General features: G+C 35.7%; 1 protein-coding gene across 3 annotated transcripts in view; it reads left to right on the top strand.

The window, feature by feature from the left end:
* Positions 1-8081, top strand: part of SHOX2 (SHOX homeobox 2) — an 8611-nt gene extending 530 nt beyond the window's left edge. The window contains exons 1-5 of one of the 3 annotated variants that reach the window (XM_073674787.1): positions 1-119; positions 2319-2527; positions 4518-4575; positions 4975-5063; positions 7422-8081. The exon at positions 1-119 is cut by the window's left edge and continues 530 nt beyond it. In XM_073674787.1, coding sequence (XP_073530888.1) covers positions 1-119; positions 2319-2527; positions 4518-4575; positions 4975-5063; positions 7422-7679 — 733 coding nt within the window. In that variant the 3' untranslated portion in view covers positions 7680-8081. The other 2 variants (XM_073674786.1, XM_073674788.1) reach the window with 2 other exon arrangements.
* Positions 8082-13206: the final 5125 nt, after the last annotated feature.

Here is a 13206-nt window from a genome sequence, read left to right as displayed (position 1 = left end):
AGGGGGTGGAGGTGGCGGAGGAGGTGGAGGAGGTGGAGGTGGTGCCAGATCACCGGTGCTGGAGCTGGAACTGACCGCGGAGAGGATCCGGGACAGCGGGAGCCCCAAGATGACAGAGGGTAACTCATCTCCTGCAACTCTATCATCTCATCTACATAGATTAGTATTATCAGCACCGTATATATATATATATATATATATATATATATATATATATATATATATATATATATATATATATATATATATATATACATGGATGGATAGATAGATACGGAGCTATATATTGTACTGAGGTCCTAAAATCTGGATATTGAGTCTACTATTTGTAGATCAATAGATGAATAGATATTTACTGAAAACAATAATATTTTATATAAGTTGTGAAAGTTCCTTGATGGCCCTAAGAAAAGTCCCAGCACAATCTCCAGCTGTATATAGATGCGTGAGAGATTGGACATGAATTATTTACAGCACCATATGTGCAGAGTACACTGACTGCACTCACTAATGACAAGTGTCACCGTACTCCCTGCCTACCTATCACACAGCTCTGGATCATTAACATATGGAATAAAGATGATAACAGGAACTATAAGAATGATGCCGAAAAGCTGCGTGATGGTGTCTAAAAAAACCCTTCTCACTGCACCATAAGCATAGCATAAATGTATAATTTATAATAATTTCTTTGATGGACCGTGGATAAGAACATTACTATTCTTAATAGTAACAGTAGTATCAATATTATTATCATTATTATCACTAATAATAATTAATACTGTGCAGTGATCGCATCGCACACATTTTGGTAGGCTACATTTGAAATAACTAAAGGTACATGATACAAAATAATAACAATAATCAGCATAATTTTCATTATACTAACAAACTATTGTTTTAAATGGTGAGTATTATTATAGTAATATGCTTGTTATTTGGTAATATATATATATATATATATATATATCTGTTAAATAAAAAATTTACTTAGGACAGATAGAGAATATGAAATAAATTGATTAATTATCTTATAATTCTATTTCCAATTACATTACGTTCTATTGTACAAAAAATAGATACACCGACTGTAAGATAGATAGCCGATATATAACATATTAGATAGATTGGATAGATAATAGATTAGATAGACATAGATAAACATAGAGAGATGATTTATGCAACTGTGGCAACTTTGCAGTTATATATAGTTATATAATAATGTGAGATAGATAGATAGATAATGGAGGGATAGATAGGTAGATAGATAATGGATAGATAAATAAACAGATAGATAATGAATAGACAGATAATGAATAGACAGATAATGAATAGATAGATAATAGATTGACAGATAGCTAATAGATTGATAGATAATAGATGAAAATGTCAAGTGTATATTTTGGGTGTTACTTTTGTATATAAGTAATGGCAATAAGGTAATACTTTTATAATTAGTGTTAGTTCTGATAATATGTTGGATGATTAAAAAGAAAAAAATAAGTAAATAAATTAATCAACCTAAATCTGATGGGACTGTCCAGATTGTTCATAGAGGAGAACATATATGACGATGTGAAATATTTGTATAGTCAAATCTCTAGACAATGCAGGGATTTGCCTACCATGACTGGCACAGGATGCCAGCGCTGGAGGATAAAAGGTTGGCACATGGGGCAACTCCCGGAAATCATTTCCTAAACAAATGCTGAGCGGCCGGCGGTGTACACAGCTGTACACACGTGTCCGCACACTGCCTGCACACTGCCACACACATGACCTCACCTTCTGATCATGCAGATCAGGGGATTGCCCAGTGCCACCTATTTTTAGGAGTTTTTTTTTATATATATATTTTAGTAACATTTTAGAATGATGAGAATTATTCTGATGATTTCTTTACATCACAGCCAAACATCTTCACGACAATTTTACTTCTCATTGGCTATAGGGAGCAGATAACTGCAGTGTATGGAGAACATGCAGATTACCACTATAATAAGCTATTTTAAGTAATTGTCCCTGATATATTGGGAGGAATAGAATTGTATTTCTCCTGCACCCACCATCGCCAGGAATATATTCACCAGTCTGTGCATTGTAACCTTGTGTCACTGGGATTCCTGATCCACCTGACAGTGACAGCTCCTGATCAGGGCAGTTATATGCCATGAATCAGTAGATAATGTCCTTAGTAGTGCAGGGTGTCACCAGGAGACGTCAGGTATGTGCTGTAATAAGTATATGGGGGAGGGGGTCCTCTGTGCTTCTGTGTATGAGGTCAGGGTCTCATCACCAGTGTTCTCCACCTTATGTAGTGTCCCCAGATATGAAGGAACGGAAGGAGGACATGAAGGTTCTGGAAGAAGAGGGACAAACGAAGATCAAGCAGAGAAGAAGCCGCACCAACTTCACCCTGGAGCAGCTGAACGAGCTGGAGCGGCTTTTTGACGAGACCCATTACCCTGATGCCTTCATGAGGGAAGAGCTGAGCCAGAGGCTGGGGCTGTCTGAGGCCAGGGTGCAGGTACTGTCACCAGCGGAGGCACATACTGCTGACATACCACTTCTCCTGTCACCAAAAGGAGCTTTACTCTCCCATCCTATCTGCCCAATGCAATGCCCCTGGTATGCTGCCCCATCCAGCCTGCACTCATATCTCCTGGGTGTATTAATAGTTTTATCATTCCAATATCACTTGTTTTATTTTTTTATATTTTCCTATAAATTCCTTTCTGGACTAGATCCCTTTATATCTAATGGCTGCAGCATTTCCCACTACTTTACAACTAAAACCGCTTAGTTTATTCCATACTTCTAGTAATCCTCCAGATTTTCTTAACTGCAGGTACACTGTGCCTGGCTTTGTGATACCCCCTCATTTACTAAATATTTTATTCTATAGACAGAACCCAACACACTAGAAAACAATGCCGCGGTATAAACTGATTAATAACGCAGAACTGTCGCCACATCTGATCCCTCATCTACTCCATCCATCCTGCTTATCCACCAAGTAGCTTCATGGTATATATAACAGATCACATATAACAAATCACATATAACGGATCACATATAACAAATCACATATAACGGGATCACATATAACGGGATCAAATATAAGGGAATCACATATAACAGGATCACATTTTCTCATTTTGTGGTTTATTATTTTTTTGCGGCAAATATATAATGTGTGTAATAATGGAAAGTTATAATAGTGATAGGACGGATCATTGAGAAGTATGCTTGTGCAATCATTCCTGCCTTACAGCTGTGGATGTAACCGCATTGTGTGTACAGGATACAGGGAGACTTTGGAAAGAGATAAATATTTTGCTATTGTGTTACAACACGGACAGACTTCAGAATAAAACAATCATGTATGAGACATTTTATTAGATTATTTGAGCAAACTGCTATAGATCTTGTACTGATTGTGATACTGTGATGTCTGTACTTACATATGCATCCCATAATTACCTACTGGGAATATTTTTCATTTTGTTGCATTTCAAAGTGCACTATCTATCCAATATATCTAATCTATCTAGTCTATCATCTATCTATCTATCTATCTATCTATCTATCTATCTATCTATCTATCTATTTATCTATCTATCTATCTATCTATTTATCTGTCTATATTTTTTATATCATCTAACTATCTATCTAATGCAAAAAGATAAAGGCAGCACACAATTTAAAAACATAAAAATAAAAAAAAAATAGAAATGTGATTAAATAGCCCATAGGAGCTCAGGAACGTTTCGGTTCAACTGAGAACCTTTTTCAAGTCTGGATTTAAAAAGGTTCTCAGTTGAACCGAAACATCGCTGAGCCCCTATGGGCTATTAAATCACATTTATATATATATATAAATTGTGTGCTGCCATCATCTTTTTGCAGTATTTTGAGGATTGGTCTATGCCTGGAAGATTTGGCACCCACACATAGCCTTTCTTTCTTTCCTTTTCTTTTCTTTCTTTCTTTCTTTTTCTTTCTTTCTTTTTCTTTCTTTCTTTCTTTCTTTCTTTCTTTCTTTCTTTCTTTCTTTCTTTCTTTCTTTCTTTCTTTCTTTCTTTCTTTCTTTCTTTCTTTCTTTCTTTCTTTCTTTCTTTCTTTCTTTCTTTCTTTCTTCTATCCATGTTGTCATTTTTCCAGTCCAGCTATGTGACTATGCTGTTTCTGTGAGTGCATATAGTCTATGTGGATGTGTCCATGTGCGCAGATTTCTTAAGGGAAGCAATGAAATTATCATAATAATGAGACAATTATGCAGCTAGTGTCATTGTGTAACGCTCAGAGGCGCAGCCTAAACTTTATCCTTTTAGAGATCTGTGACTAATAATTTTGAGCACTTTCCACTGTGGAACTTGATTCCTTTTTTCACTCAGTATAACATATGACACATACATACATATAATTCATTTGCACTGTTACTATAGCTGACTCTGGGGTTGCAGCTTTGTATATTGCAGTAGTTTTATTTTAAATAGTTTTCTTTTTGTTTTCAGGTCTGGTTTCAAAACCGGAGAGCAAAGTGCAGAAAACAAGAAAACCAACTGCATAAAGGTACAATAAGAAAATGACATTAAGGAAATTACAATTGTATCTGGATCTCGAGTTGTGACTGATACAATTATGTAATAGAAGATAGTGTAAAAAAAAAACCCTGTACCCAGCAGGTTGTGGTGTTCAGATTATTAACTGTACATCTAAGGCAAAATATATATAAGGTGTGCAATGTGTATGTGATATGTATGGAATGCAATTTTATTCAATCTAGTATAATAAATTATTGCATTATGTGCCATTTGACACCATTAACCCTTCTAGTCTCCGTGACCCGTGCACAGCAGAGCTCAATCAGTGCACTCTGTCTGTGCTGATAGGGGGGCACTACTATGATGGAGACCTGTGCAGATACAGGTGGGGTCCTGCAGATCTGATCTTGCTCTTTGATTTTTGCAGGAGTTCTTATAGGAGCTGGGAGCCAATTTGAAGCTTGTCGTGTAGCACCTTATGTCAATGTGGGAGCACTGAGGATGCCTTTCCAGCAGGCAAGTACATTATCTCCTACTCTGTGTGATACTTGTCCTAGGTCAGATCTTTATTCTTCTTCATCATAAAGCTGATGTGCCCCATATACAGACAGGGAGGGAGATAGAGATGTGTGCTGTCCAGAAATAGCCAGAGAAGGAGATTGACAGATTCATGCACTGTTTATATAATGGTTCCACTGAAAGCATGTTTGTTAATATTTAATAAAGTGACTACATGCAGCTCAATTATACAGACAATGACATCACTGCAAACCAGAGATCTGACTCCAATGTCAGGACACAAGTGTTAACACCAGGGAGTCCTGTCCTGCTCTATCTGTACTCACCACTCATGTCTACAACTGGCATCCCTAAGATGCAATCATTGCTACTGCCAATGGTCAATCCCAGCACAATCAATGCTTATGTAGGTGTATGAAGTATTTAACAGTCCATAGCCCAAGAGTTAGAGAAGAAATCAATCTGCTTTATCCATGTGTTTTTTTCCCCTCCAGCTCATTTTAGACACAATCTATATGAGTCTAAATAAAGCAGCACACTGCTGAGTAGTCTGTAGTATATAGTGCAGTGTATTCAATTGCTTTTTATGCTCCAGTTCTATTTAGTTAATAGCAGAGAAGGAGCAAATCAACTATTTAAATGTAACATTTTATGTTTTCATCATATTACTAACTCACCCCTAAGGGAATATTCATATCTAGTAGATTTGTTGCAGACATTTCTGCAACTAAAAATAATTTCCATTTATTTGAGTGAGGTTTTTTTCTTGTATAGATTTCTGCAAGCACCATTCTGATGAATGGGACAGTGCTATTGCGCTTTAATTTGATTTTTACACTTGTGTACGAATTGCGTTGTAGTGCTGGTTGCTGATGTCAACATGTAACTGACAATTCTAAAACATTTTGACATTGTGTTATTGAGATACTCGTGTGACATGTGGCCAATATGGAATACATATAGGATTTTTTTTTTAACAAAAAGTATATATAGATTAATTTAATACATTTAGCATAGTTTCTAATTTTTAATAAACCAACTAAAAATGTTATATGAATTATTGAGCAGTGTTATCATTTCTAAACAGTGGACCAATAGTGTCACTTCTATAACATATTTGCTTTAAATACTAGGCTATGTTCCCACAATGAGCTTTTGGCTTTGCAGATTTACTGCACTATTTCTGCACCAATAAGTAAAATTGCATTTTTTGGAAAATATGCAACATAAAAAACTCACCAAAAACTCATCGTGTGAACGTAGCCTAATACTACCACTTGAAATATTTGTTTCACCTTGAACACAAACCCCTGTGAAGAGGTCTTCTTTGACAAATGAGTGAGACTATTTTTATTGAAATTAATTAGCATATACAGTGGATAGATATATAGTTATATTGCATCTTTTAGACATGTCCCTTAATGAAAACAGTTGAAACTCTCAGGCTGAGTTCCCACAATGAGGATTTAGTGCGTTTTTCAGTTGCGTATTATCATTGTGAAGAAAATGCAGAGTATCACAGTTCTAGCAAAGTGTGTGGGATTTCTCTAAATTTCACGCCCACGGTGCATTTTTAAACACTGTGTAAACTGACCTGCGGTGTATTTTTCAAATCATAATTTAATTTCTATATATGCATTTGATTTACAAATATTCCCCATAGACTTGAATAAGATAAAGATTGAATAAAAATCCATAGATAAAAAATTCATATACGTTTTTGACCCGTTTCCACAGCGGAAATGCAGTAAAAACTCAAAGCCAAATACTAGGAATTATCAAAAACAAAGCAGTTTAATGTATAACATGACACACCAAAGGGAGAAAAAAACTCAGCTGAAATAATGAGATAAAGACACTCAAAAACGCGATGAACAAATGCAAGTATCTTAATTTCGCTAATTGGTGCAAAAAATCCGTCACATCAAAAACGCACCAAATACTCATTGTGGGAACTGAGTCTTATCATTACATTGATATAAATTACGCATAATTCCAGGATTGTACTATACGATGCTCTTGGGTAATTTTCAGTCGTAGAGAGAATATTATACAAACTTTTAGTTTCATCCAGTGCTTTAGGCCCAGTGTTATCTATTTAATACTGGACTTGCAACAATAGAGAAAAATTATATGTTATTATCTCTAATAATTGAATTTATTTTTTTTTATGTTTTAGACAATCTTACCAACCCCATGGCAGCTATGGGTTAACAGAATATGCTGCATTCAGTTCTAGCAGATTGTAGTTTTTTTTAATGCTTTGTTATTTTTTTTTTCTTCTTGTGGCTCTTGCTTGCCTGCAATACTATTTTGTAGGATAGTCATTGCAACGTGCCATCCTTGTCCTTCCAGGTTCAGGCACAGTTGCAGCTGGACAGTGCTGTGGCACATGCTCATCACCACCTACACCCTCATCTGACAGCGCACGCCCCATACATGATGTTCCCTGCTCCACCCTTTGGTCTCCCGTTGGCAACGTTGGCGGCAGAGACGGCGACGGCTGCGTCAGTAGTGGCTGCTGCTGCAGCTGCCAAGACAACAAGCAAGAACTCAAGTATTGCAGACCTCAGACTGAAAGCCAAAAAACATGCAGCTGCTTTGGGGCTGTGACTGGCAATGAACGGGGCCTCAGATTATGGGGTCCTACGGACACTACCCTAGGTTCTTTATTTATGACATGGTCTCAATCACAGCCAATCCCCCTTTAAATCCTTTAACGGATCAAGAGGTCATAACTCATCTGAAGAAGAGGCTGCTACAGTCTTGAATGTTTATATATCAGAAAACTTTTTTATTTGAGACATTGGTCCTCCATATGGTATCACTACCTACAATATACCTTCCACTTGGACCAAGATGGCTCCTAAGACCATGTACGTATGGACACTGAGACCACAAAGACAAAGCACTAATTATATTTCTTAAATAATCTATATATTAGAATTTTTTATGATGATGTGTGTGAAAATGGGGGATGGGGTACACACACATTTTGAGCGGTGGAACTTAAAATGAGAAGAAAAAAAAAATAGATTTGATCTATTACCAAGGGCAAAATAAGAAGAAAGAGGTTTGAAAGTTCCCAAGTTTTAACACTGACCCTTTTGTGCAAAGTTCACTTTAATACAAGGAATACTACAAGTGAGGCGGGCCTCCTTGTGTATCATCTTCTGGATATTCCAACCCTTCTGGAAGAACAACTAGAGTTAAAAATAAAGACTATTTATTTGCTTATTTCTTGTAGCAAAATGTAAAACTGACTCTGCAACAAATTCCTGGTTTGCATGTATGTTTTCTCATTTCATTGATGCAGTTTCTATTCACTTAACCTTTATCTTTCTATTTAGCTGGAGAAAAAAAAAAAAAAGATATCTTGCCATCTGCAGTCCTTAAGAAGTAAGACAGCTTATGACCCATTGTCATCTCGTTTAACCCCTCGCGTACTAGAGGCGGGCACACCAAGTTGCGCTTTGGTGACATATCTCTGTTGGGAAACATTTAAAAAGTTCATAGACTGAATCTTTTTCTTTAATAGAAATCATGACCCATAGGGGAGATATAATTTGACTCTTTACATTGGCCAGGAGTGTACTGTATTAAAGAGGATATTTAATGCACATCCCATGCTAGCCTTTGGCTACATGTAAAATATGTTAATACACATGAACAAAATTTATTTTGGTTACATTGTGACTCGATAGTTACTTGTTAGCATTTTCTTTTCAGCAGAGGTGTATTCTATTCCGGTAATTTGTAATCCTTATTTTGAATACATATAGATATTTAATGTGGAAGTGGCGATTGTAATTACAGTTTGCTAGCAAACACAAATTGGAGATTTGAGCGAAGGGCGGGGGGTGGGGAAGAAAAGCTCTCCTTGAAATGAACTCTGATGGGTGGGCTTTGTAACTATTTGTTCTCCATGAAAACAAGTTATTTATATATTCCATTTTCAGTGTGCTTTTAAGTTATTTTACACTTTGTATGTTATTGCTGCATAACATTTGATGTTGGTACAATATATTTTAAAAAGAAATCACTCAGGTTTATTTCATCTCTGTTAAACCACTTTTGGCTACGTAATTTCAAATACAAAACTTGTCAAAACTTTATTAAAATGCTAAGGTTTGTTCTTTTTTTTTCATCGTTGTTGAATGGTTGGGTATTCTCATACGATTGGTAATAGTTTTTTTTTACTTAGAGCATAGATGTAAATTAATATTAAATAAGGCAGTATAATATTAAAGCGTAACATTATTTAAGATGACATTCATCATCTGGAAAATTGAAAAAGTCATCCTCACTTATGTTTATGATACAGTCGGACATTTTTATAATATGGAAAAACAAAAAATGGCGAGTTGTTATCAGCTATCCACAATTAAAATATTAACATTACATGGAAAAACAGAAAATATCGAGTAGTTATCATCTATCCACAAGTAAAATAATAGTCTCTTATGGTAAAGTACATCAATATTAAAATTAGCTTACTAAGGACACATCCTCGCTGACGTTTTTTGAAGTCTGTCTTTGTAAAAACAACAAATTGTGAATTAGTTGATTCAATTTATTTCTATAGGACAAACTGCTCCCAATTATATAATTTTTCAGTATTTAAAAGATAGAAATGATCAAAAACCAAATATGAATACTTATAACAAATTAAAATATAATTTCAACTTAAAAGAAACAGAAATATGATTCATAGAATTCTGAAAATAATTATATTTATGGTCACCTATATTTTTATATTCGCGGTCAGAGCATCAACACATGTAGAGCTCTGTATATAGGCGCCATTGTACAAAATAAATATATCAGATGAAACATATGAAGACTAATATAAACTATCTACCTGCTAATAATAAAACAAAGGTAAAGAAGATACCGCAAATGAAAGATTTATTGCTTATTTAAATTATGTATCAATCATGTCATCGCCAGTGTATTTATATCATACACTCAGTTTTGCAACAAATTTCTGAAAATGTTCTAGAACACATCATGCATACACAACACATTCAGAAAAACGGCACATATCCTGACCGATATATTCGTATCCTATCCTATTTTGTGAATTTAGATTGATAAATGAATCTAAGCATGTCTGTATAAGGTAATGGTTAGGTCTTATGAATTCTTCATTTGATTCCTACATTCTTCTTTCATTAGTATCTCTTACATAGTCACTCAATAACTAATCAATTCAGGGTTAATACAGTTTATTTTTTGAAAGTAAAATTACCCTGGAAGACTCCCCTCCATCCTCTAAAAATCAGTACATGGCAGCTGTTTAGAAGGCTTAAAGTGATTAATTTATGCCTGGTGCTGCGATGAATCAGGCTGGGCAGAGTTTCATGCATGTTACTAGAGGCATTTTACATAAATACTTACATAAAGAATGATCCGCAGCGAGTGGGGAGAGACAGCCTGAAACCATTGACAATCATTTTATTAGCACATAAGCTTCCTATGTGTGCACTGATGCTCTCCCTAGCTGAAGAAAACAGGATTGTTCACATGCAGAATTCTAATTCTCTTGTGCAAATTGGGAGATAGAGTTTATCTCTGTATCTCAAATACCGTACATGTAATAAAAGGCCAATGAGCACTTCCTAATGATAGCCGTCCAAGCTTACAGACTGCACCAATGTGATTTTATACCTTACACATCTATGTTACAAGAGTTTAGACCAAATTAAAGTATTTTTCTTTTAAATCTAGAAATATTGTGTGTTTTAAATAGGAGTTTTTAGGAAATGTTCTATTCCTACTATACATATAAGAACACAGAAAGCCACCCATCAGGTCCAGTTACTTGTAAAGGCCTTTGCGAGAATAAAAAGCCCTTCCAAAAGCTATGACATGGAAAAAAGCCACATCTCTGAATAAATTCCTCTATTTGACCCCAAATATCCCATTTTATACGAACAGTGATAATTATAGACAGGTTTCAATTCAATTTGTGCTGCCTTGGCCTGGCATCCAGTCTGGTCCTCAGGATCGGGGCCGAGGATGCTGGATGCAGAAGTGTGGACCAGCTGCCGCTGAGTACTGGATGCACAATGAATTGAATTGTTCATCTCTAGTTTCAAATACTTTTTTTTGTAGCCAAAATTGGAATAGACCAATATATACTTTTCAATTATACTTTTTCTCCTTTTAGACTCTACTCAGAGGTTCAACTTTATGTGCTCCAATACCAAATTTATAATGGCCCCCTTCGTACATGCAACATTTATAATGCTGGTGTCTTCTTATGTTGAAGAGGGGTCTTTGGGTCTTCTCAGTCACCAGCACACAATATACGTCTACTACCTCGGCACTCCTTATGTCTGTGCTCCAGCCTCTGCCCCTGATTTTGACTAAAATTGCATAAAATTACAGTAAATCAGTAAAATATTAACCAGGCCTAAGGCATTATGCATAATAACCATAACTGGTCATTATTAATCACCAACATTTTTTGTCCACCTAGAAAGTCTTCTAGACATCCGGTGTGTTAAAGTAAAATAAAAGTAAATGAACAGACTGTTTAACTCTTTTTTTTCATCATTGTCCCATTCACTGTAATCTACGCACTTTTTTTATACTATAAAACCTGGCATTGATGACAGTCCAATAGGAAAAATACTAGAAATAGTGTAGTGTATACAAATCCATAAAATATCAAGGAATTATTGAAAATTCATTCAGGGCATGGCAAGCATATCAAACCCTCAAGAGAATTGTACAAGCAGTAGTTATTATACGTTTTCATATCATTGCCTAATTATTCCACCAACCAATAACAGCTAATCCTTTATAAATAGTTTATTTTTGCTACGTCATTTTGCAAGTCCATAATTACAGTACAAGTGCTAATCAACCTAATATACAGCGATATACAACTATTTGCACTTCTGATGTCAATAAGTGATGAGAGATGCTGATAATATTAGTTTTGTCACTGTTCACATAATGCAATTGCCTTTACTTTGATGTAGAAGCCAAGGGAAGATCCTAATATATACATTATAAGGAATGCTGAAATATATCCACCTGTGGTGTATAGTATATTCCACATCAGACATTTTTTACCCTGTAACATTCTATTGAATAGCAATAAGTGCATGATGCTATTCCATACCTCCTTTACAGTATATTAACATATATTGGCTTGATGGAGGACAATAAGGCCACTCTTTTGGCGGCAATCAGGTAAATGAAGCTTTATTGATTTGCTTAGTGTATGCTGAGCTTTTCCTGGAATTCACACTAAGGGTCCGATTCATCAAACAGTTTGCTTGTAATCACTCCAAAATTTTGCAACATTTGACGTTTTTAAACCAGCTACACCAACTTTTTGAAAAGTTTCGCATCATTCTGAACATCAGTATGATTACGACAATGAAAATTAGATAAGCTCACTGTAGTAGGCATCCACCTTCGCATAGGTTAAGGAGATCCAGCAAGCGGCTATGGGCAAATATATCCAATATAATAAAAAAAAACGGCATCTCCCGTAAAATCTTGGCAGTTTTAACTTTTTTATTGATGAGATGGGTGTGCATGTGTTTTTTTGCGTTGCGAGCTCACATACTTATTCATACCACTTTGCGTTATATGCAATGTATTGATCGCTTTTTATTATTGGTGGGTTCGGAAGATGTTAGTTCAAATTGGAGCATAGCTGGCATCCGCTAAGTATGGTGTGGGCTCAGCTCCTGAGCCAGCTGAATCCCCGCCAAACATGCGCCTTCCATGTACGGCAGATGTGTGGGGGTTAAGGATCCACTGTTCATTTGTATACAAACTGATTTAATTTCTCAACAACTCCTGGTCAAATCTTCTTCTCACTTAAATAACATAATTTGTAATTTCGACATTCTCAAGTCGATATTCTAAAAAAAACAGACACTAGACTGAATTAAAGATTAGCCACTTTTGTCCCTGATGTTGGCATAGTAATAAAACCTAATATAATATTATGGAGGTTCACCTTCTGCCATCAAAACAGCGCTGACCCATTGAGGCATGGACTTTACAAGCCCTTTAAAAGTATCCTGTAGTATCTGGCAACAAGACAATAATAGCAGCAGTCATGTAAGTTGCAAGGTGGGGCCAAAAAGGATTTAGTTTTCCAGCACAACTC

This window comes from Phyllobates terribilis, unplaced genomic scaffold (assembly GCF_046119375.1).
Source record: "Phyllobates terribilis strain yellow unplaced genomic scaffold, ASM4611937v1 Scaffold_3__8_contigs__length_932513732, whole genome shotgun sequence".
Taxonomy (NCBI): Eukaryota; Metazoa; Chordata; class Amphibia; order Anura; family Dendrobatidae; genus Phyllobates; species Phyllobates terribilis.
The sequence above is the reverse complement of the archived record's forward strand: the minus strand, read 5'-3'. Positions and strand labels throughout refer to the sequence as shown.